Raw genomic sequence first — 26,463 nt, forward strand, 5'->3', positions numbered from 1 at the left:
GACCTGAGGACCAAGTTTGAGAACCACTGGTCTAGAGAATCTGGAATGCCTTAGGGCACAGGTTCTCAAACTCGGTCCTCAGGACCCCAAACAGTGTATGTTTTCCAGGTCTCATCACAAAATCGCAAGTGAAATAATTAGCTCCACCTGTGCAACTTTTAAAATGTGTCAGTGAGTAATGAATACACTTGTGCACCTGCTGGGTGACCTGAAAAACGTGACCTGTGTGGGGTCCTGAGGACCGAGTTTGAGAACCTCTGCCTTAGGAGCATCCCACAGCTCTGCAGCTGCCAGATGTCACATAGTGACGGTGCTGCCAGCCAGGTGTGGAGACTACCGGCTCCCCGCCACTACCGCAATCAGAGCTTGGCACTGATCAGGCAGTGCAGTGGACAGGTCAGAATGAGCTTCTGCACAGAACTCATTCTGGCTACAAAACAAGTCAGATGCGCCACTCCTCCCATGGGCCTTTGCGGAGCTGAGTCATCAGTGACAACTAACGGCTCTGCCTACATTAGCGCTGCAGCGTGGACGGTCCAGACTCTCATTCCCAGGCCTGTTTGAAGAAGAGGCAGACGATCAGACCACCACCAGACAAGAGTAAGTTTGTCTTAGCTCAGACTGGGAGAGGGGGGGCACCGGGCAGAGAGGGGTGCTGATGCCTGCTGGATCTGACTCAATGAGTCTGACTCTGAGAGGTGCTGCCTGTGGCAAGCCAGCATTCCTATGTTTGTTAAAAGGTGAACTGCGACTGGTGCCCTAATAATTACCTTTTCCAGAAGAAAGTACAGTTATATTGTGAAATAGGCGGCACTCACGTCGACTTGTAATAACAACATGGACCCGTAGATTACTTGATCAATGTTTCAGAACTATATTGTAGAGTTCTTTCGTCAGGACCTATGCATATATAGCGAAATGTGTGGTGCGGCACTCATGTGATAAATAAGCAGTCAGATTCCAGCAGTATAATCCAACGTTTCAAAGTCTTTACTCTGATGACAAAGTAAAGACTTTGAAATGTTGATTATACTGCTGGAATCTGACTGCTTATTTATCCCATGAGTGCCGCACCACACATTTCGCTACATGGATCCTGATGGATTGTGAGGGCACCGGGCAATATATTTCTGTGTACAGGAGTGCTGATCCTGGATGTGATATATATATATATATATACATATATACACATACATATATATATACACACATTATATATCGAATATATAGGATTATCTGCTTAGGGGCACCAGCCAAATCTTGCCCAGGGCACGAAATTGGCTAGGGCCAGCTCTGAGTCCTTCTTTTACAATACACTTTTTATACCTGCCATTAGTCATAGTTTTCCAGAAGCCAAAATGGTGTGTACTGTCAGTGTGCTAGGTCCTAATGAACTGTCTTTGTTGGCAGATTGAGGGAATTGGGAATGTTATGAGCTATGCTTTCTGCTCTCATAATGAAGCTTACTATAAATCCTGATGTTAGAACCATAGATTTGATAAACTTTACTTGTATTTTTAAAACATTATCTCAGGATACTGTAAATTACATTACATCGTCCACACTGTAACCATATATAGCAGAGTCAAATGGCTACTACAAAGAAGTGAGGCATTACTTTCTAAACACTCGAAAGGTAAATGTCCTTACCTGGTTGTCCACTGCCCTTCTCAGTCCACATAAGTGGCATAATAATCTAAATTATACAAAGCACAACAAGCTAAATTTGCATAATGAAGATGGAGAAGCCAGGGTCTGTATTATTAGTCTAGTGTAGATTTGATTTTAAAACGCTAGATGTCGCTGTACAAACACTTCAGTTACAGCCTAACGCAGTGACCATAGAGCTGGCATGGAATAGATTGTCTTTGACACACGTGACACGGTCTGTCTCTCTCTTCCAGCTTCCTTCCTGTCGGCTGAATGCTGTTGCCAGCCTGCCACTCCCTGAGAGCGGGTGTAATTCTGGCATCAGTCAGTAATAATCCCTGAGATGGCCCTGTCCCATTGCCTGCTATGTTATATTAGGACAACAGCCCACGCCGGCCTCCCTGTAACCCCACAGTAACACACGGGACTGTGTCCGGCAATGGCTGAGCTCTGATCAGTGACATAGGAGGCTGACAGCACTGTGCCTAATGGCGTGTAAGTCCAAGGTGGCCCCCAGCGTAGACTTTGACCACAGTTGCTCTGACAGCGTTGAGTACCTGACTTTAAATTTCGGACCTTTTGAGAGTGTGCATCGCTGGAGGAGGCTGCTGCCCTGTGATGAGTTTGTGGGAGCCAGGTAAGAAAGCTGCTATTATTATCCTTTATATGGCTCCACAAGTGTTCCGCAGCGCCTTACAGAGTACATAAACTAATAAGTGAACAAGAAACGAGTAACTTACAGTACATTACTGTGCAGGGCAAGGACACTATTTATATACATTGCTGCAATAGCAATTAAGCACTCACAATAAGCCGCAGGGAGAGCAGTCATGTGTTTGGTGCCCTTGTAAGGAGTAGAAGAAAGTGTAAAGAGAAGCATATGAGGGGAGAGGTCCTTCTGGTGAGAGCTTACATTCTAAAGGGGAGACAGACAGGCGTGACACAGATGGGGTAGATAGGGGGGAAAGACCATGAAGTGGGTTAGGATGAGAGCTGGAAGGCCTTGATGAAGTAGTGGGTCTTGAGCCCATTTGAAGATTTGTAGAGGAGGGGAGTCTGATAGGAAGAGGGAGTGAGTTCCAAAGGTAGGGAGCAACACAGGCAAAATCTTGGAGGTGGGAGGAAGTAATCAGTTGGCAAGAGAGGCGGAATGCATTTGTTGAGCGAAGTGGATGGGCGGGAGTGTGAAGGGAGATGAGGTCATAGATGCAAGTGGGAGAGGATTGGGTGAGGGCTTTGTAGGCGAGTGTAAGAACCTTGAATTGGCATCTGAAGGGGGGCCAGTGTAGTGCTTGAAGGAAAGGGGAAGCAGATGTAGAACGTCTGTGGAGGAAAATGAGCCGAGCAGCAGCATAGAGGACCGATTGTAGTGGAGAGAGATGGGAGACTGGGATGCCTGCTAGGAGAAGGTTACAGTAGTCCAATCTGGAGATGACCAGCAAGTGGTTGACGGCTTTAGTAGCATCCAGGGTGAGGAAGGGTCTAATACTGGAAATATTTTTGTGATGGAAATGGCAGGACTGCGAGAGGTGCTGAATGTGTGGTTTAAAGGAGAGGGAGGAGTCTAGGATAACTCCAAGACAGCGCACTTTGGGGCTAGAGGAGATAGTTGTGCCATCAATAGATTAATGAAATTGTTTGAAGTGAGGTAATGGAAGAGACTGGGAAGATGATCAGATCAGTCTTATGGGGCACATCCGCTAGCTGACTCTGAAACGACTGCACGATTACGACATTGTAATCGTACAGTCGTTTCACAGACTGTGCTGTGCCTACACTGTACGTTCAGTGTAGGCACATCAATCATCCCCTTACATGCTCAACCTGACGTTATCGTCAGGTTGACCAGCATGTTCGGGTGTTGATTGATATTGAAAACGACCAGCGGGAGCGCGCATCGCTGGTCGTTTCCAACATTATTGTGCATGATTCATGGACGATTGAACAAATAGTTATCGTTCAATTGCTCATAGAAATCGGCAAGTGGATGTGCTCCTTTAGACATGTTAAATTTAAGAAAGCGCTGGGACATCCAAGAAGAGAAAGCAGAGAGACAGTTGGAGATACGGGTAAGGAGCAAGGGGGAGAGGTCAGGGGTGGAAGGTAAATTTGAGTATCCGCATAGAGATGATATTGGAGGACAAAAGAGTTGATGAGTTCATCTAAAGAGCACATATAGGGAGAAAAGGAGAGGTCCAAGAACAGAACATTGGGGAACTCTTACGGCTAGTGGAAGTGGAGGGGAAGAGGAGACAGAGAAGGAACAATCAGAGTTAGGAGGATACCTACTCGAGGGCAGTGCCACGTAGACCAAGAGAGTGAAGGATTTGCACGAGGAGAAGATGGTCTGCAGTGTCAAATGCATCAGAGAGAGGTCAAGGAGAATGAGCAGAGAGTAGTGGCCCTTGGATTTGGCAGCATGGAGATCATTGGTGACTTTCGTGAGGGCAGTTTCAGTGGAGTGAAGAGAATGGAAGCCAGATTGAAATGAGTCACGGAGGGAGTGGGAGGAAAGAAATGTGGTAAGGCGATTGTAAACAATACGCTCAAGGAGTTTGTAAGCAAAAGGGAGGAGAGAGATGGGTCAGTAGTTGGAGAGTATGTTAGGATCAAGGGTAGGACTTTTAAAAAAAGCTACTGAGCTGATCAGCATAGACCAGGTTGTTGTAGAGATGCTGCTGCTTTATAATACCATTGTGTGCTGTTTGTAGTGTGCTGACTGTCATGTACTGTAAGTAATCAAAACTGTAACAAGCTGAAGCCTGAGGTGACAATGTGTTATTTGAACTGAACATTGAGGCGAGTGTATCTGTTAATTTGACCACCTGACAATGTTTTCCAGTAACTTTGTGTTGATGTACTGTACATGTACTAAAACCTGTCCTCTCACCCATGTTTTGCAGACGCAGTAAACATACAGTCGTAGCTTACAAAGATGCTATTTATGTCTTTGGCGGTGACAATGGGTATGTAGTTGGATTAAATAATTATAGTTTGCAGCCTGCATAAAATGTATACTAGTACTCCAATGTACACCCCAACTAGTAGTTGTTGGTTTGCTAAATATACGTTGTTAAATAGATAGAGATGCAACAAATTTTCATTACATCACAATAAAAAAAAGTGTAAGCACACTGTGGGCCTGATTCAGACCTGCTCGCGAGCGCTGAGCGCTCGCAAGCGGGTCGATGGTGCCCTAGTGCGCATGCGCATGATGAGGGAGCTCCGTCGTGCGCATGCGCGAGACCCAGATAGTGACAGCCAAGCTGTCGCTATGTGTCTCGCACCAAAGGGGGCGTGCTGTCGATGTTGAGTGACAGCACGCCCCCTTTGGTGGGCGTGTCCGGGGCGTGGCTGCCAGACGGAGGCGTTCCCATGGGAACGCCTACCGTCTGGGTCCGGCCCCACTGACATCACTAGTGATGTCAGTGGGAGTGATTTTGGCTCTGACAGAGCCAAAATCACTCCAGGGCTTGCGGTCACCGAGACCCTACCGCAGGGTCTCGTCGCAAACCCGATGGTCGCGACGGTCTTGACCATCGCGACCATCATCATGGACGCTCGCATAAGCTGTGGGTGGTAACCCACAGCTATGCGAGCGTCCAGGAGGACGCTCCAAAAAAAAAAAGCCCTGATTCAGAGCGGGCGCTCGTTCAGAGCGTCCGGCTCTGAATCAGGCCCAGTGTTCCTGCTATGCAATCATATCTTTTCTCTGAGGTAGACTAACATGGAATAAGAACAGTCCAAGGTGTAGCACCAATCCGAATCTAGCTGTCATTTCGTAGAATGTACTAGGTAAATGATAGCTAGAATCTGGTTGCTATGGACAACGCCTCCACTTTTCCATTTTACAAGTTTTAGTATATCTGTCCCCAAGTCTTTTCTAGAAACTGTAACTGAAATGTCTGTCACACTATTTTGTGGCACTGAAACAGTTATAGCTATATCTGTTACATAGCATACAATAGAAACACTGACATAATTATTCAGTTCCAAAGATGACATACATTCACTGCTGTCTCCCAACAACTCAGCAAGTAACTAACTGCAGTTAAGAAGAGGGTCAGGCATTTATTTAGTGCCTCCCTGAAAACACTGCAGTGGCTGCTGGCTGTACAGCAAGAGAATTCAGCAAACACTTAGAGCCGTATTCAATTGCCGGCAAAAAGCCATTCTCAGCGAAAAGTTCTCGCCGGTGACATAATTTCGCAAGGCGAGTACTTTCCCCGTATTCAATTCCATCAACTTTCCGCCGGTGCGAAAAGTCTGCACATTGTAACCAGCGGGAAAGATTCGCCTCTGACAGGAGGCAGAAATATGTGCACAATTGGGGGTTTGAGGTGCAAAGTTGCGCCAACACCCTTGCAGCCTTGGAAAAGTCCCCCAAAGGTAATCTGCATAAAAAAAAAAAATAAATACATTAGATCACCCCAAAAAAGTACTTTCGTTTTGGGGGCAAAAAAACCCAAAGTTGGGGTACAAACTTAAAAACTAGCCAAATAGACTCCAGGGGGTGCCCCAAGTATGCCCCGGGTGTTTTTTTGTTTGCAGAAGGTGAGTTTTTTAAAACATCACTTTAGCAATTTTAAACCATGTTTGCACCCATTTTCATGTACCCCAAATTTGATGGGACTTCTTATTTTAGCCAAAAACACAGGTAAATGCTATTCTTCACCACTTGTGCCAAGCCGCTAAATAGCAGCAATTGAGAGCATTTCAGCACCCCAAATACCTTCAGCAGGGCTATTCGGGGGTATCCATAGTGATCCCCCCATGTCACTGCATATTTTGGGGGGTGTCAGGCTGATTTTCCCAAATCTGACAGGACTTTTAGCTGGGACACGTTCTCGCGTCCTTTGCAATTGAATAGGGTGAATAGCGGAGACGAGCGCGATACTTTTACAAAGGAAAAATTAGCGATGACAGCGGAAAGTCCGGCAGGCGAAAAGTACGGGACTTCTGCTGGCGATTGAATACGGCCCATAGTTGTGATCCAGTCACTGACCCAGTTGCATGACTAGTTCTGCACGTTCTATGGAGCAAAACAAACACCACATCCTGTTCTACCTCTTGTTTATTCCAGTTCTCAATGAAGACATTAATCCATATTAGCTGTGTTCACATAACTGAGTGTACTATACATTAAGTATAAATCCTCTTTCTCTTGATAGGAAGAACATGTTAAATGACTTGCTGAGGTTTGATGTTAAAGACTGCTCCTGGTGCAGGTACAGTTCATTGTAAAAATGTGTTTTGGGGCTTCTAGATGAGCTACTGTACAATTGTCACCTCATTACTCTGCTCCATGAACTGCTTTATTATGTCCAAAAGGCCTTGCGTTGGATTGCCACTTGCCCTACTTTGATATGCCAGTGGGTTGTGCTAGTGAATTTAACCATCTCTTATAGTAAGCTCATATACAGTATATCTGATTACCCTGAGTGCTAATGGCTCCCTCGCCTTTGTCACCTGGTTAGGAAGTTTAAATACCCACATAAACATGTGTTTACCTCTCTCACTTATACAAGTTGGAATCCCCTCATGTACTTATTTTTACCCTTTGAAAGATGTTCATTATACTGTATAGTCATGATCTTGTCCAAGTGTCTGATCTGTATATTTATCCTAATTTATCATTTCTGCACAATTTTTAATTACTTGTTTTTCTTCGGTATTGGTTGTTTTTATGACTTATTTTATTTTTTTTATTTTTATTTTTTCTGTATTTTTTTTAATGCTTTATCTAATAGCTTTTTAATGTGCTCATGTGATAGGACCTACTGTATGCCGGTCTTCCATGCCTTTGGCTGAATTCCTCTGTTGGGCATATAGTATGGTTGGAATCATGAATCCATTCATTTTTATTCTGCCACCCTATAATTGTCATCTTGTATCCCCCTGGCACTCTCCTGTAGTGTGATGTTACTGTATGCTTCAGTTGTTGCTCTGTACTTACTCCGACAAGCTGCCATGTACAGATGTGCCCACATACATCCATCCTTTGTGAGCTACAAATTGCGCCACACAACGCGCAAGCTCAGTGAGACTCTGTAGCGCAGAGCGTCTTTTCATGCGTCTCTTTACCTTCAAATGCGTCTTATTCGCACAGCGATGTACAATAGATAGCACAAGCAACTTCTGATAAAAATGATATGCAGCATGCCTATGTACTCTGAGTGCGGGTGTATCTGCATGTGAAATGCTACGTTAGTGACAGTAACACTGTAATGTAGTGTTTAGCATGCAGATACATTCGCAGACGCACAGAGAACATAGACATGCTGCATATCATATTAATCAGCAGAAGCTGCTTGTGCATCCTATTCACATCGTTGTGCGAATAAGACGCATTTGAAAGTAAAAAGACGCACAAAAAGACGGTCTGCGCTACTGAGTCACGACATGGCGCGACTAGAAGGGCAGGTTAACGCGCCAGGAGGCTAGATGTATGTGGACCCATCTGTATTCTTTGCTCTATAATCGGTTCTATGTGTACCCCTTGTACTGCGCAGCAAAATCTTTGTGGCACCCATAGGCTAATAAGATGATAATCCCTTTATCAGCACACTATGCAGCTCTGACACTTTGGCCTCTCAATGTTTAGGGAGGTGGGAGGGGAGGTTAAATGTAGTCCAAGTACAGTGAGGATGTGTTCAACTAATTGTAAATGAGACTCCTACCTGCACGGAGATGCAGATATGCCTGTCACTAGCTATATCACTTGCTGGCGCCTGTCTGACTGTGGATTCTGCTCTGAAGCTGATACATGCTATTTAATGGCTAGTTTATATATTTTATAGATTTTGTCTGCATATTTTAGAATACAGCATGTGGGCGGATGTCACTGGCTCCGACCCTTTATAAGACTCAACCAATCACACTTTGCATTTATGCAGAGCATGTCTGCCTTGCTGTCAGTCACCCCTCCTATATGAGCAGCTACTGAGCCATGTGTAAATGAGCATTGTGGACACCTTTGCTGAAGTATAAAAACTCCAGTTATTTCGTATATAATATTCAGCTCAGCAATACACAGCCCATACTATTTAAGTTAAATAGTTGATTTTGATGGCATGGTTGCATTTGTACACTGCAATGAGGCATGTACTTGTGTGAACAATTACATATTCTCTGTACACCACTGCGTAATATGATTGATGCTATATAAATAATATAATGACTAAAAATATATTGTATGTAGCAGTGTAATCTCAAACTGATGAAACTTTACAGTTGATTTTAGATTATATTTTGGTATCTACTATATTATAATTTTTTTACATTTCCTTTTCAGTATGTTTAACAGACATGAAAATGAACATATAAAAAAGTGGTAGTCGGTGAGGAAGATGGCGCTAATGTGGAGCGAACGATGTAAGTGGTAAAGCCAGGTATACATATATAGATTTTTTATTTTTCCATGAAAATCGCCCATATATCCACCAAGTACGGCAACATCTGAGGACATGCTTCCGATCGACAATCTATTTTGGATAAGTATACCTTGCTTTACCACTTACATCGTTCCCTCCACATCTTCCTCACCGACTACCACTTTTTTTATATATATATATTCTGGTTCTGTTTTGGGATAGATCCCTAGGTGTTTGTTAAGAGGCCCTATTTTTATGTGAGCGAAGAGCCAAGTTTTTCCTTAATTTACTATTTTTATGAAAATTAACATATATGTGAAACATATAGAGTGTTTTTGTACTGCAAACAGCGTGGCTGCTGAACATAACATATCCTTTTCCATAATATAACCAGATTATACTTTATTTGGAGGAAAAAAAAAAAAACATGCTCCAAACTATGGTCCATGGGCCAAGCGTGCCTGCAACCTACTGCAATCTGGTCCACTGACCGGGCTGCGGTTTGGACGCCAGAGAGGCTTGTACCGCGGTAGGTGGGGGCTACTACCAGGGCCCAAACGGGGCTGCCCCAGTAGTGACATGGGTGACACAGACATACACAGGCAATCTGCCATTGCAGAGCCGCACTGGACTTCCCAGCTTTACAGCCCAATGATGTCGTCAAAGTCACAACTTTATTGTTTGCATTTAATTCAGCATCTCATCACCGTGAGTAAAATTGCAATCTAAAATCATTAAAAATGTATTTACATTTTTATTTTATTTTTAAATAAGATTTACTCAGCAAAACCCTTATCTAAATGTTAGGAGGCCAAATGTGAGAGTTTGTGGTCCTCTGCTTTAAACTAAATTATTATGGCCCCCGAAGAAAATGGTTTGGATGCTCCTGTTATACACAGAAAAGGAAAGATCTTGATTGCAGAGTTGCCATCTCTGGTTCTAAACTACATTATATGTAATGCGGAGACGTGCTACAAAATAGTAAATACTTTGGTGCTTATTTTCATAGGGCTTTTACCACGGGGAGTCCCCCAGCACCACGATATCACCATTCTGCAGTGGTTTATGGAAGCAGTATGTTTGTGTTTGGTGAGTAACATGCAGCCGTACTATCAGTGATTTTGGAATATACTGCAATATCTAGCAAAGCACTCAGGTGAAGAGCATCTAGTTATTAAGCAGCCACATGTATTGAATGGAAAGGGCGGAATTCAATTGTTTTCGCGGCCCGCATCTCCCGTCTAAAGTGAAAGGAGACCGCAGGCCGCTATGCAATTGTTCCAGATTTTCGTGCTGATCGCGCCCAAAGTGGACGGGTTTTGCCGCGTAAAGCAGCTAAACCCGACCAAACTGCTGGCCGCGACCACGAAAAGTGATGTTTGGGCGCCCAAACATGTCACTTTCTACTTCAGGGTCCATAGGGGGTCCACAGGGTTGACCTTGGGGATATAGCTGGATCAGGATCCATGGGCACCACACAGTTAAGCTTTTAGCTCCCAGGATGCACTTGGGTCCTCCTCTATACCCCGCCCCCGAGCCACAGGCACCTCAGTGTAAGCTGGTGCCCGGCCGGAGTCGGTCACCGCGCAGGGGGGCTGCAGGAGCAGCCCCCAGAAGCTTTTTATTTTCTAATAGATTTTATTTATTTTAGTTTCTCTTTTTACTACAGACGGCAGCGAAGGGCTGTCTGTACAGACGCCCACGCTGCCGCTCTGATCCCCGACTGGCGCCGCGACGCCAGTACTGATCTGGGGATCGCGGCGGGAGGACAGAGTCCGTACTAGCCGGACTCTGTCTACCTCCCAGGACTGCTGCCGGAGTCGCCGGGGATTCAGGTAAGCCGCGCGTCGCTGGCTAGCGGCGGCGCGCGGAATACCTTAAATGCAGTCCTTTAGCCTCCGGTCCTGGGGACAGACCGGAGGCTGCTGGCAGTGGCGGCGGGCCCCCCCCCATAACCCGTGGGACCACTAGACCACCAGGGATAACCGGCAAGCGGGAAGCCAGCATCCCTGGGGTTAATGGCCAGCCAGGGGAGGAAGCCTTCCCTGTTCAGCGGCTCCTCCCCTCAGCTCAGCGCGCTTTTCAGCCTGCATGTCTAGCGTCCCTGAGCTGCAGTTCACTCGGCCACTCCTCCTCTGAGGTCTCTGGCGGCCATTTTTTTCTACATGTGGCAGCGCAGATCCCTCAGGGAGCACGCGGACCGGTCCCCCTGTGTACCTCTCCCCTGTTAGGACGGCGTACACAGCACTATAGCCCTCCCAGACACTGAATCTGGGCGGTTGAGTGTAGTGTAAAGGTGCAGTGAGTATATCTTCCTGCATGGTATGTGACTTTTGCTAGTGCTGCTGTCTGTATTTTTCTCTTATTACTGTCAGCTTATATCTATCTCTTTCCTTCTTCCTTAGCCCTACAGGTGTGGAGGAGGGGCTTTTCTACTAACCTCACATATATAAATCAAGTATTTGTGAGGTCTGTCACATACAGTTGTGTGCTACACAGTGCCATATTCAGGACTGTTGTTCAGCACACAGGGAAGTGCAGTTCTTTTTTCCTCTATTGCCATATATATTTTGTCTGTACATTATATTTGGTTATGTCTGAGGGTGAAGTTGAGCACTCCGGGACTCCAGTGTTGTTTTCCTGCAGGCGCTGCTCTGCGGGATCACATAGGGAAGAGGCATCTCTGGATGGCCTTTATGAGCGGTGTCAGTTGACTCCTGGTCAATCCAGACCCCCTATGACACAGGAGCCACCATGGGCTATGTTTTCACAGGTGCTGGTGTCTCTGGCGGACCGCCTTGCGGCTCCGTCTGCTGTCCCTACGAGGACTCTGTCCCAGCCTACCATTTCCCATTACCAGTGTACCCCGCAATTATTGCAGAGTTCCTCTGGGTCACAGACTGTGGACCCTTATTCAGGATTGCCTATCTATTTTCAGGCCACTGCTGCTACACAACAGTCTGTGGTGCCTTTCCAGACCAATGTGGCAGCTCCTCCACCATGGGTGGACGTGCTCTCCAGTTCAGTCCAGAGTCTGGCAGCTGCATCTTCGACTTTTCAGTCGATGCTGCACAATGACAGGTCTGCAGGGGCGTCTAAGCGTGCACATAAGTTGCATGCGGCGCAGATTTCGGACACTGAGGGGTCCTCAGATGAGGGTGATGTCCAGGACGACTCCGATTCGTACACCTCGGCTCAGGAGTTGGAATCTCGGTCGTCTATTAATGTACGAGCTCTGGTTAGGGCGGTGCGTGCCATTCTCCTAATAGAGGATGAGGCACCTGATCCTAAGTAGAAATTCCCTAGTTTAAAAAAAAAAAAAAAAACTAAGGTGACTTCGGCGGTATTCCCCCTATCTGATCAATTAACGGATCATATGGCGGTGGCTTGGCAGACATCCAGTAAGAGATTTGTGCCTCAAAAGAGGTTGGCTTCCAATTATCCATTCCCGGAGGCGCATTGTAGGAAGTGGGTAGCTCCACCGGCGGTGGATTCCCATGTCACACGCCTTATTAAGAGTGCTACGCTGCCAATACCGTCAGTTTCCTCGTTAAAGGATCCCACGGACAGAAAGGTTGAGGCTTGCCTTAAGTCTATTTATTCCCTCTCGGGAGCAATTGCTCGCCCGTCCATGGCCATTTCCTGGTGGCTAAGGCCATTAGGGTTGGGCCAATGCCTTAGGGGACACTTTTCCTGAGGATACTCAGGAAGTCCAGAGGGCATTACTAGGACAGATGAGTGATGCGGCTTCTTATATTGGAGAAGCTTCCTTGGACGCTAGTCTGCTAACCTCTAGGGTGTCGGCTGCGGCTGTGCATGCCCGCCGCTCCTTATGGCTGAGGTCCTGGAGAGCAGACGCTGATTCAAACAAGGGCCTGGAGGCCTTACCTTTTAATGGGGAATTACTTTTTGGTCCAGACTTGGATAGGATCGTGGATAGACTGGCTAGGTCCAAGAAACAAGCTTAGAGTGCCAGGCGTCCCTCTTCCAAACAGGAAGATAAGCCTTCCGCCTGATTGGACGGGCCTCCCTCTGGGGGATCCCAGAGGGGAGGCCGACTTCTTCATTTCGCCCAAAGCTGGTTCAATACCACCACCGATGCCTGGGTGCGAGAAGTGGTCTCCCAGGGGTACGCCTTGTCTTTTCGGCGCAGACCGCCTCACTAGTTTTTCTGCACGAGTCCTTCTCAGGACATAGCCAAGGCTATGCTGATCAGGGAAGCTATAGACTCCTTGCTGACTGCAGGGGTCATTGTACCTGTTCCACAATCTCAGCATGGGATGGGGTACTATTCTGCTGTTTCTGGTACAGAAACCCAATGGCTCCCATCGACCCGTTCTAAATTTAAAGTCTTTGAACAGGTTTCTCAGGATTCCCAGGTTCAGAATGGAAACCTTGTGTTCCATAATTCTGGCTATGGAACCAGGGGATTACATGGTCTCCCTGGATATCCAGGACGCTTACCTCCATGTGCCGATAGCAACGTCACATCAGAGGTGTCTGCGGTTCGCTCTGTTGCACCGTCACTACCAGTTCCGGGCTCTCCACAGCGCCGAGGGTGTTCACCAAGGTGATGGCAGTTATGGCTGCCCACCTTCGGAACCAGGGGGTACGGTTGTTAGCGTATCTGGACGACCTCCTATTGCTGGCAAGCTCTCCGGAGGTTCTGCTGCAACATCTCCAACTGACGGTGGCTTGTCTGCAGATGCACGGGTGGTTAATAAATTGGAGGAAGTCATCCCTGATCCCATCTCAGCAGATGGTCCATCTGGGGGCCCTCCTAGACTCTCATCAGCAGCGGATCTTTCTAACTCCAGAAAAGGTATCTTCCCTACAGTTGCGGATACGCAGTTGCCTGGATTGTGCCAGTCTTTCGGTACACTCGGCAATGAGAGTGCTGGGTTCCAGGGTGTCGGCATTCGACATGGTGGAATTTGCCCAGTTTCACTCCAGGCCTCTGCAGAGGCTGATTCTAGCAAACTGGAATGGCTTGCCTCACCGGATCCGGTCACAGACCCTGGTGCTATCTCCGGATGTACGACAGTCCCTAAATTGGTGGCTTTAAACAGCTCACCTTCTCGAGGTTCGCCCCTTTTGGATCCCGGACTGGGTTCGGCTCACGACAGATGCCAGTCTTCGGGGTTGGGGGGCGGTGACAGGCTCCTTGTCACTTCAGGGTCGTTGGACAGCGGAGGAAGCGGCTCTCCCCATCAATGTTCTGGAACTAAGAGCCGTGTACAGGGCTCTGCAGTCGGCCGGCACCACTCTTCACGGAAGGGCGGTGCAAGTGCAGTCAGACAACGCCACCACGGTGGCGTACATCAATCACCAGGGAGGAACTCGCAGCCGTGCTGCGATGGCAGAAGTGTCTCACATCCTAACCTGGTCGGAGTGCCACTTTCCAGCGATCTCTGCAGTCTTCATTCCCGGAATCCTCAATTGGGAGGCAGACTTCCTCAGCCGTTACGACGTGCATCCAGGGGAATGGTCGCTTCATCCAGAGGTATTCCAACTACTCATGGACAAGTAGGGACTGCCGGAGATGGACTTGATGGCCTCTCGTCACAATCACAAGTTGCCCGTGTACAGGTCAAGGACAAGGGACGACGGCGCCAGTCTGGTGGACGCTCTAGGTCAGATGGACGTTTCAGCTGGCATATCTGTTTCCTCCGATATCCCTTCTGCCTTGGGTCCTGCGCAAGTTCTATCAGGACGGAGGCACTCTGGTACTGGTGGCCCCAGCGTGGCCAAGACGTCCGTGGTACTCCAACCTACAGAGTCTGTCCATCGACGTTCCGTACCTTCCTCCTCAGCGGCAGGACTTGTTGTCTCAGGGGCCCTACCTTTACCCGGATCTGGGTCGTCTGTCTTTGACGGCGTGGCTCTTGAGACGGCCGTCTTAAGGTCCCGGGGCTTTTCTAGTTCCGTTATTTCCACCATGCTGAGGGCACGCAAGCCTGCTTCTGCAAGGATTTACCATAGAGTGTGGCACACGTACTTTCAGTGGTGTGAGTCCAGAAACTTATGATCCTCAGGTATTCAGAGTTTCAAGGATTCTGGCTTTTCTTCAGTCGGGTTTGGACTTAGGTTTACGCCTTTCCTCTCTGAAGGTGCACGTGTCTGCTTTATCGGTTTGGTACCAACGTAGAATTGCTATGTTACCGGACGTACAGACTTTTTTTCCGGGGTGTTCTCAGGATTCTCCTAGCTATTGCTTCAGCAAGGAGGGTTTCCGAGTTGGGGGCACTTTCATGTAGTCCCCCCTTCTTAATTATTTTCTCCAGGACAGAGCAGTGCTTCGCACTCGTCCTGAGTGTTTACCTAAGGTTGTCTCTAAGTTCCATATCAATCAGGAACTGGTGGTCCCAGCCTTTCAGTCCCCTGATCTTACAGCAGGGGAGACTTCGTTGGACATTGTCCGTGCTCTCAGAGTTTATGTTGATCGGACTGCTTCTGTTCGAAAGTCTGACTCCTTGTTTGTCCTCTTTGGTTTTCATAAGAGGGGTTGGCCTGCCAACAACCAGACTTTGGCCCGTTGGTTTTGTTCTGTTATTAGGGAGGCTTAGATACGAGAGCATTTACCTGTTCCAGCCTCTGTTAAGGCTCATTCCACTCGTTCTGTGGGCCCTTCTTGGGCTGCTAAACGTGGTGCCTCAGCTGTTCAGCTGTGTAAGGCAGCCACTTGGTCTTCGGTTCAAACGTTTCTAAGATTTTATGCGTTTGACACCTTTGCCTCTCAGGATGCATCCTTTGGGCGCAGGATTCTCCTTTCTGCACAGGAGCGTCCCCGCCCTTAGTTGAACTGCTTTGGGACATCCCCAAGGTCAACCCTATGGACCCTGAAGTAGAAAACAAGAGATATGGTAAGAACTTACCTTTGTTATCTCTGTTTCTACGAAGTCCATAGGGTCCACAGGGCGCCCGCCCTGACGCACCTGGCTTCTAATGGGCTGCGTTGCTGGTCACCGGTATTTCCGTCTCCTTTTTCTGTGAGTATGGTTTCTTGTGTGTTCCAGTCTTCCTTCTCTCTGTTCCATATTCTCCTCCGGCCTAGGCTGCTTACCAACTGAGGTGCCTGTGGCTCGGGAGCGGGGTATAGAGGAGGACCCAAGTGCATCCTGGGAGCTAAAAGCTTAACTGTGTGGTGCCCATGGATCCTGATCCAGCTATATCCCCAAGGTCAACCCTGTGGACCCTATGGACTTCGTAGAAACAGAGATAACAAAGGTAAGTTCTTACCATATCTCTTGTTTTTCACACATTTCAGCTCTCATCCCCCAGGGGCTGCGAGCTGAAATGTAGCGCTGGCAGCTGATCGTGCCCAACAGGAGCAAGAATTGAATAGCTCCGTCGGGCGCGATGGGGGCAGGAATCAATTGAATTCCGCACACAGATTCTCTTTACTTTTTATTTTTGCTTGCTTTGAAGATTTTATGAAAGATGAAAACAATATTATAATGTTTATTATGCTCTGTACATGAACTATGAGTCAATATTGGTAAGGAAATTATGTTTTAGAAAATATGCCATAAAAGCTATATATTAAATGTCTTTATGTGTGTTAGTTACTCTTCTGAGATGCATTATAGTCTGTCCACTGCAAGATTCATTCCATTGGAGTTTGTTGTAGTACAGATGTGTCCTTAAATATCTTTGCTGTTGCCGCGCTAAAAGGCCACTCTCGTTGCGACAGGTGTGTGCCGGACCAAGCACTATACCAGCGAATATATATATATATATATATATATAACACACAAATATAAGGAGAAGGTGTATTCTCCATGGTGCTTTCCTAATCAGAGGAAAAGCAGAGGCTCATTCTGTATTTCAAGATGATGATCAACATAGAAAACGATAATGTATTGGGTCCAGTGTGATTATAGCTTGTCCTGCTCCGGGTTATGGAGATTCTAGGACTACTGCAGAGTTGAACGCAAGTTTGCAGCAATAGCTCACTCATTGCCTGAATTTATTGCAGTTATAGCCCATATGCTGAGTTGTACGCACCTGTGCTGCAGCACTGCCCCTAACAGTATGCTTGGCTTCATAGCTGTCAGTATTATCACTGCGCACTTACTTTTCCTTTCCCTGGTGCAGTTCCGGCTAAACGCCCTCAACACTCTTTCACTAAACCTACATGCAAACACTCTTTTACTACCCATTTATGCCCTTTTAGTTGAATTACCGCTAACACACCCGCCATAACAAGGCTCATACCCCCCCGTAGTGTCAGGTAGGAGTATCTTCCTGGTACTCTTGCATAAATCAAATCTTGCTTTCAGAGCTTACTGTATTTCGGGTCCTCCAGTAGGTTAGAGGACTGGAATCGCAATAAAACATGTCAGAGAAGGTGTTTGATGTCCTTTGCACCTTTTCATTCTAACCCCCCACTTCCTCCCCCCTTTATGCAGTTTAAATGTTTCCATTCTCATATTGACTTTCCACTATTTTTGTAACATTTTTTGTTTGAGACAATATTTCTAACCTTCCTCAGGTATGTTAACTGATGTTTTATATCTTATTGTGTGTCCAGGAGGCTATACTGGAGACATCTATTCCAATTCCAATCTAAAGAATAAGAATGATCTCTTTGAGTACAAGTTCGGAACTGGTCTTTGGACGGAATGGAAAGTTGAAGGAAGGTTTGTAGGCTGACGTACTGAACTAGTAAATTAGGATGAAAGTACAATTATGTGGGTTTGTCCCTATGCAAGAGATTACATATGTATATTCTGTCCCTTCTCTCCCAAACAATAGGATTTCCCCCACATGCCCAAACGCAGCCTCCCCTCTTGGTGCACCAGGTCCCATGAGACTGCTAGCGCCGGGCGTCAGACCTGGTGCAATAAATGAGAGAAAGGAACTGTTTTTCCCCTGTGTCCTGGGAAATGGTTTTATCCAGTTCCAAACCGGACAAGACCTTCCTAGAGTATGAAACGGACTTCAGAGTCTTCCCAAGTATGATACCAGTGGTCCCAGTGTGCTGAGACTGCAGAACCAATAAGTCCTGTATCAATGGCAGGGTCCCCAGGTACACTGATAAGTACCAGGGTGAGCAAATTTTATTCTGTCCAATTCCAGCCCTTCCAACAACTTTTCTGGCTACCTAAATTGAACATAAACTTGGTCTAAGAGAGCTTTTGCCATGATGTTAATTGTTTTGGGCACGGGATGCCGGCAGTCAGAATCCCGATGCTGGCATCCTGACAGTGATCGGATACCGGCACCTGTCAGTATCCTAAACCTTGCCCCCCCACCCACAGGCTAAATATAACCTTTACCCCTGCAGCCTAACCATAATAGTTCCCTCCCCCTAGTGCCAGGGGTAGCTTGGTCTTGGTCTAAAGCTTCTAAAAATGCAAAGTTGTGATGTTACCCATAGCAACCAATCATATTCTGTGTATCATTTCTCTGTTGCATTGTACAAAATAATAGACAGAATCTGATTGGTTGCTGTGGGTAACATCACCACTATTCACTTTTAGAAACCTTAGCAAATCTTCCACAAGTCTCTATCAGCCAGAGTCCACATGTCCCGGGGCAAGGGGAGTTTAGTTTCGACACTCTTTAGAGTACCTATCTAGTCTCGATAGAGGTTTTATACTGTGATTCCTCTTCCTTTTCCCATTTCTTTCTTGTTCTTTTACCTCCCTATTATATCTTATACTAACATTGTGTTATTGTTTTCTTTTACTTCATCTGCTTAATTTACCATGTTCCCTGTAAGGTGTTTTGTTACTTATTATTGCATGCTTATTGTACAAGTTCTTCTCTTTTGTACTTTTTAATGTTTAGATTTGATGCCCCTTGTTCGTTCTTGTTTCTTCAATAAAAACAAATTATACAAAAAATGTCACATAGAAGGCAAAGCAGTGCCACATTACTAACATTATAATATTATATTTTCTACCTTATTTGGAATTTAAATCTTCATATCTTGCTGCCTATCATTCTTATAATAACCTGAGTTCAAAGTGGTGGTTGTAATTACAGCACATGTGTGTTGGAGCCCTCGCTGTAACTATAGTACTAATGATATATATCATATAGTGTGAGGATAACCTGATTATTGTTTTGTTGCATGTTAATGCTGTGTACACACTTGTTGATATTTTGTTCACCGATTGAACAAACAATATATTGCAATTGCATCAGCGTGTATGGACACTCAATATGTCTATGAACGACAATGTTCAGACATATCAGGTCAGCCCTGCAGCACACCTGATATCTCTGAAAGGTATATGGATGCATCTGCTTGTGTTTACGGGTGACCTGCCGACCGCCCATACACTTGTCAGTGCCGGATGTCCCTCTAGCATCACAACTGGGCAGGCAAATTTAAATTCCTGCCCAGTTGTGACGTCAAGCACATCAGGCAGGCAATGATTGGTAGGTGTGTATGCACTTACCAATCGTCGGATAGATCGGCAGGTCGACCGAATGGCCGACCCATCAACGTAGTGCGCGTCCGACTTTAGGTACATGTTATCTGCATCAATTTGTTATGGTAATCTTTGTGTCATATCTATTCTATTGGAAATTCTCATAGGAGAGTGCCTTAAATGATGACGTACTAGATTAGACTATTATATTCACAAACTACAATATGTACATGAAAATATTTGTACTCTTATTTTATCAGAAGCTCCTTACTATCAGATGTGAAGACGTGTTTAGCAAGCATTCTTATCTTTATAGCCTCTCCACATTATACTGGGTGGTGGTTTACCAAATGCTCTAATCACTTATTTAAATGTCGAGTGACCTCTGTTTAAAGACCTCGGTTATCTTAACAAGGGGGGTAGATGTATCAATACTTGGGCTAGTTTTACATATCAATCTTATGTCTTATCCTGTACTGACCTAATCTCCTTTCAGATTGCCAGTGGCTCGCTCAGCACATGGAGCCACAGTATACAATGATAAGCTCTGGATCTTTGCTGGATATGATGGAAATGCAAGGTATGCTAAATTCTTCTAAACCATGACTTCATTTGTAAAACGAAGTATTCTGCCTACAATTGTCAAGGACATTAGTAAAGCTATTGTGTGCTCTATTGTAACTAAATAAAACGCTAGGTTGTGGTTTGTGTAATTCCTTTTGAATTCATTGTTTGGAATAGTGTAACATTTGAGTCTAAATTAGATTATTTGTATAGATTAGATGGATATTGTGAATCACGGAGGAGTTTGGGTGACAATGTAAAGTCACTGGGTCACATGGCAGAGACCATCTGTACAAACTAGGAATTCTAAAGACAACTCATTTCTTTGTATCCAGTTATTGGGTACAGCTATTTATATAGCAAATACATTATGCAGTGCTTTACTGAGTATATTTAGTCATTCACTTCAGTTCCCTCCCCAGTGAAGCTTACAATTCATATTCCCGATCAATAAAAGGGTGGACTTTTTTATTTTTATAATAAACCTGAGATTACCTCACTACTCCCTTTATATACGTTTGCTGGATATTCCTATAGCATATTTGTGTGATTTACCTGTTGTTAATCACAGCAGCCACTATATAGTCACCAGCTAAATACCATTGCTAATTTCATTCAGGGTTTTGCCACAATCGGTCTGTAGGCCTGCTTGTGTGACACCTTTGCACATAGGGGAAAAATTCAGTTAGCTAAGTTAATTACCCGTGCCGAGAGATTCAATTATTGTTGGTCTTTTTCCCCTGCATTAAACTGCAGAGGTGGACCTTTCCTCGCAGCATCAGGAGTTGCGAGGAAAGTCAGCGAGAAAAAGACCCTCTGGCTGGGGGGTTTAACATGAAGGGAAAACCCACTCATTGTGCAGTTTAAGCGGAATCAGTGGGTTATCTCTCTATTGACCGCGCAGGGAAAATGCTATTTTATTGAATAGCATTTCCCAGCACGGTAAGTAGCTGCGAGGTAAACTGCACAGTAAATTGTATTGGCAGGACGTGCTGGGATATGTAGTTTCACAGCAGCTAGAGTGCCACACCTAGTCTTACCCCTGATGTAGAACATCTGTTTACTTTTAAGTGTGTGCTGTTGGTAGCTTATAAATAAGCTAGGGAATAAATATGACCACTACTCTCTACCTTGTGTATGACATTTATGATTACTGATGTCTCACTTACCGTATATACTACAGTATAAGCCGACCATAAGCCGACCCGAATATAAGCCGAGGTACCCTAATTTTACCACAAAAAACTGGGAAAACGTATTGACTCGAGTATAAGCCTAGGGTGGGAAATGCAGCAGCTACTGGTAGTAATCCCTCCCCTGGTACTGCCCCCAGTAGTAATATTCCCCCTCTGGTACTGCCCCCAGTAGTAATATTCCCCCTCTGGTACTGCCCCCAGTAGTAATATTCCCCCTCTGGTACTGCCCCCAGTAGTAATATTCCCCCCCTGGTAGTGCCCCCAGTAGTAATATTCCCCCCCTGGTAGTGCCCCCAGTAATAATACTCCCTCTGGTAGTGCCCCCAGTAGTAATACCACCCCCTGGTAGTGCCCCCAGTAATAATACTCCCTCTGGTAGTGCCCCCAGTAGTAATACCACCCCCCTGGTAGTGCCCCCAGTAATAATACTCCCTCTGGTACTGCCCCCAGTAGTAATATTCCCCCCCTGGTAGTGCCCCCAGTAATAATACTCCCTCTGGTAGTGCCCCCAGTAGTAATACCACCCCCTGGTAGTGCCCCCAGTAATAATACTCCCTCTGGTACTGCCCCCAGTAGTAATATTCCCCCCCTGGTAGTGCCCCCAGTAATAATACTCCCTCTGGTAGTGCCCCCAGTAGTAATATTCCCCCCCTGGTAGTGCCCCCAGTAATAATACTCCCTCTGGTAGTGCCCCCAGTAGTAATATTCCCCCCCTGGTAGTGCCCCCAGTAATAATACTCCCTCTGGTAGTGCCCCCAGTAGTAATATTCCCCCCCTGGTAGTGCCCCCAGTAATAATACTCCCTCTGGTAGTGCCCCCAGTAGTAATACCACCCCCTGGTAGTGCCCCCAGTAATAATACTCCCTCTGGTAGTGCCCCCAGTAGTAATACCACCCCCTGGTAGTGCCCCCAGTAATAATACTCCCTCTGGTACTGCCCCCAGTAGTAATATTCCCCCCCTGGTAGTGCCCCCAGTAATAATACTCCCTCTGGTAGTGCCCCCAGTAGTAATACCACCCCCTGGTAGTGCCCCCAGTAATAATACTCCCTCTGGTAGTGCCCCCAGTAGTAATACCACCCCCTGGTAGTGCCCCCAGTAATAATACTCCCTCTGGTACTGCCCCCAGTAGTAATATTCCCCCCCTGGTAGTGCCCCCAGTAATAATACTCCCTCTGGTAGTGCCCCCAGTAGTAATACCACCCCCTGGTAGTGCCCCCAGTAATAATACTCCCTCTGGTACTGCCCCCAGTAGTAATATTCCCCCCCTGGTAGTGCCCCCAGTAATAATACTCCCTCTGGTAGTGCCCCCAGTAGTAATACCACCCCCTGGTAGTGCCCCCAGTAGCAATATATGGTAGTGCCCCCAGAATTAATCTCCCCCCCCCCCCCCCCCCCCCCCCGGTGGTGCCCCCAGTAGTAATCCCCCCCCCTTGGTACTGCCCCCAGTAGTCCCCCCCCCCCAGTAGAGAGAGATGTAATAATAAAAAAATAATAAAAAACACCTGAAACACCGCTCCTGGTCCCGACGCTGCTACTGGCTCCTCCAGCTGCTTTGCATTATGGGGGAAAGGTCGTCATGACGACGTCTCTCCCATTTCCCACTGCGGTAGCCGGAAGAGAGCTCCCGCAGTGGGAGCAGCAGCAGCCGATGAGAGTCTGACAGACTCTCATCGGCTGCTGATTACAACAAACACACAGCTCCCGGCACCGGCGGCTGTGTGTTTGGCACTGTGTAGTGCTGACCGAACTCCGTCCGGTCAGCGCTACACACGCGGTGCAGCTGTGTCACAGAGACACAGTCTGCACCGCGGCCCGCATGGTACACTACTCAGCTGCATACCATGCGGGCATGACTCGAGTATAAGCCGAGGGGGGGCTTTTTCAGCACAAAAAATGTGCTGAAAAACTCGGCTTATACTCGAGTATATACGGTATTTCAATTGTACTTTTTTTTATTTTCATGCTGCAATAAAGAAAGAAATTGTACAATAAAAAAAATGACCACTACTAAGATCATGCTTTGTTTTAGTTAGATGCCTATACATGCTGCACTCCTATGGCCTAGAGATAAGATTTCCTCCCCCGGCTGTCCTGTGTTGAGCCTAGGGGGTAAATTTACTAAAGTGTGCGTTTTAAAAGTGCTGTTGCCCATAGCAAACAATCAGATTCTAACTATTTGTGGCCATTATCTCCAAGAATGTGGGAAAGGGTGACTGCCCAAAAAATTTATTAATGTATTCTTTTTACTGTTCAACTTTTGTCTTCTGTTTGGTACCAGTGCAGTCAAAGTTACACAAAATTCATGCTCATATGCAGTAATAGTCTGATCCCCTTCACTTTCTGCTACAACGCAATGGTTTAGGATGTATTTAAGTTATGTTGTTCGATTTTTTTTTTCAATTTATTTAGGTTAAATGACATGTGGACCATCAGTTTGCAAGACCGGGAGCTAACATGTTGGGAAGAGGTAATATAAATACTGCTTAGACTAAACTACTGGTATTACAGTAACAAATGGAGATTATGATGTACTTGGTGTAATGTTTATGTATGGGGTGTGGTGATGTATGGCAGTGTTCTCCCCAGGTTGTTTTCTGCGGGCGTATCACCTGGCAGAAACAGCCTACCGCCCGGCTAAAGAAGCCTCCGATCGCTTCAGAGGCAAGCGTTCCCAGTGATGCAGTGTGCGGATGACGTCACCCGCGATGTGAGGAGCCTGCCCCCGCGCGCCTGCTGGATCTAGTTGGATCCAGTCAGAGTGAGGGAGTGGGAGCGGCGAGCAAGTTAAGGTAAGTTCTGGGCTGGGGCTCTTGCTGGGACCGCGACCAGTATGGGGACACTGCCTAAGGGGAACTATTTAACCCCTGCGTATGGGGAGAAGCCTTCTCTAGCAGGTGGATCTGTTTTTCTCTTCTGTTGCTGCCTCTCCCCTCAAGATGTGGTGTTTTTTTCACTTACTCCTTAGTGTGCTGCGGTTTCTATATGGAAGCACGCAAGGGAGAATAATTGGTTATTTATCTATTGGTGTTTTGGGGAGCTTTTTTTTGGGGGGGGGGGCTGCTTTCACACAAGCATGTCTTTGAAAGCGGCTCCTATATCTGTATAGTTTGCGATTTGCTGTCCTGTTTGAGTGCTACCTGGGCGGCTTTGTATGGCACCATGGGGGCACTGCATAAGGGACTAGCCTGGGGGCACTGCATAAGGGACCAGCCTGGGGGCACTGCATAAGGGACCAGCCTGGGGGCACTGCATAAGGGACACTATTTAAGCCTGGGGGCACTGCATAAGGGACACTATTTAAACCTGGGGGCACTGCATAAGGGACCAGTCCGGGGGCACTACTTCAGCCTGGGGACATTGCATAAGGGCAAAGCAAAGCTACAGGGGGGCAATGTATAAAGGGCACAAATACAGGGGGCGCTGTATAAAGGGCACATATACAGGGGGCACTACATAATGGGCACTTTTGACTGAGAGCCAGTGGGGTGTCCAGCCCTTACGGACATGCTGGGCTGCCCACAAGCTCTTATCAAACTGTGAATAGATGCGCACGGCATAATATTTACCGGTGGTGAGTGCTGCACTGCAATTCTCCCTCCCTTCCCCCTGCAGGACACTGAGGCCTGTTACCTTGTTGGCATTGCAGGAGAGGTCACAGGCATTATCCAGATAAGAGAGTGTTAAAGAGGGGACAGAGAAGTACCTCCGGTCCACAATTCAATAGGACAAGGGCTGCAAGGGTGTGTGTCTGTAATGCAGCTTGGAGCAAGCAGCTCAAAGGACGTACGTTTCGCTTTTAGGCTTGGTCACCTGTTACCACAGGACAACTTCAGAGCTCTTGTGGAGTCCATGCCTTAATCTGTCAAAGCTGTTTTGGCATGAGGGGGACCTACACAATATTAGGCAGTTGGTTTTAATGTTTGGCTGATGGGTGTGGATACACAATTGAGCGAGACTCAGTATTGTGGTTTTTTTTTTACTTAGCAGTAGAAATATTATTCATTTATTTCTTACTATAGAATGGACACATATTTACAGAGAATATATTGCCCATTCACATCAGTCCCTGTACCATGAAGCTTACAATCTTTATTCTCTAAGAATACTGTCAGTCAATACCTAGCTCTTTCCTTCTCCAGCAGCCTTGGTAGGTGTGTGGGGGAAGGGCTTTTCTCTGATCTCACTTATATAAATTCATGTATTTGTGAGGTCGGTCTCATACTGTTGCGTGCTACACGGTACCATATCTGGGGACCTGTATGTTGCATGCTTGTGGGTGCGCCAGGAGTGAGCCACTGAACTTCCCTTTTAAATTAGATATAGATATATATATATCTATGTATCTATGTGTGTGTATGTTTGTATGTATGTGTGTGTGTATAATATATATATATATATATATGTATGTCAGTCATGTCTAACGAGGAAGTTGAGCGCTCCGCGGCTCCCAATCTGTTCTCCTGCAGATGCTGCATCGCAGGGGTCACTAAGGAGGATTTATCACTCTAACCCCCAACTTTGGGACAGGACACTCCTTGAGCTGTGTTTTCTCAGGTGCTGGCATCCGTTGCATTGGCTGGCGGTCCCGGATGCTCTTCCCCATATGGGGTTACCCCAACCAGCCATCCTCCCTTCTCAGGGCATACTGCAATTATTCCCTTCCCCTGGGCCTCAGACTGTTAGTCCATATACGGGGTGTATATATATATATATATATATATATATTCAGTCTCCTCCAGTGACTCAGTCTGGGTCAACCACCTTGGGTGGATGTGTTCTCCAGTTCCGTCCAGAGTTTGGCGGCTTCATCTTCAGCCTTTCAAACTATGCTACAGAATGACAAACCTCAGAAGGCGTCTAAACGCTCTGTTATGTCGTCCCAGTCTACGCAACTGTCAGACTTGGATGTGTCCTCGGATGACGGGGAAGTGCCTGAGGACTCTGACTAGAATTCCCCTGTCCGGGAAGTGGAAACTAAATCTTCCATTAATGTGTCGGCATTGGTAAGGGCGGTGCGATCCATTCTTGACATAGAAGATGACGCATAGGCCCCTAATTCAAATACCCAAATTTCAAACAGGCAAAAGTTACTTCGGCTGTTTTTCCTGACCAACTGACTGATCATATGGCGGAAGCCTGGCAGTCACCTAGTAAAAGGTGCCAGCTGCAGAAACGTTTAGCGTCTAGTTGTCAGTTTCCTGCAAGTCATTGCAAAAAGTGGGACACTCCGCCTGTGGTGGATTCTCATGTTACTCGCTTAATCAAGAGTGCTACCTTGCCTATGCCTTTCATTT

General features: G+C 46.5%; 1 protein-coding gene across 2 annotated transcripts in view; it reads left to right on the forward strand.

Moving 5' to 3' along the window:
• The first annotated feature begins 1,883 nt into the window (after positions 1–1,883).
• Positions 1,884–26,463, forward strand: part of LZTR1 (leucine zipper like post translational regulator 1) — a 62,949-nt gene continuing 38,369 nt past the window's right edge. For both annotated transcript variants that reach the window (XM_088475120.1, XM_088475121.1), the window contains exons 1-7: positions 1,884–2,287; positions 4,554–4,616; positions 6,822–6,878; positions 10,033–10,112; positions 17,557–17,665; positions 19,905–19,988; positions 23,579–23,636. In XM_088475120.1, the coding sequence (XP_088331246.1) occupies positions 2,139–2,287; positions 4,554–4,616; positions 6,822–6,878; positions 10,033–10,112; positions 17,557–17,665; positions 19,905–19,988; positions 23,579–23,636 (600 nt within the window). In that variant the 5' untranslated portion in view covers positions 1,884–2,138. The remainder of the gene's footprint in view (positions 2,288–4,553; positions 4,617–6,821; positions 6,879–10,032; positions 10,113–17,556; positions 17,666–19,904; positions 19,989–23,578; positions 23,637–26,463) is intronic.

Source organism: Taudactylus pleione, unplaced genomic scaffold (assembly GCF_031769625.1).
Source record: "Taudactylus pleione unplaced genomic scaffold, aTauple2 ptg000162l, whole genome shotgun sequence".
Lineage (NCBI taxonomy): Eukaryota > Metazoa > Chordata > Amphibia > Anura > Myobatrachidae > Taudactylus > Taudactylus pleione.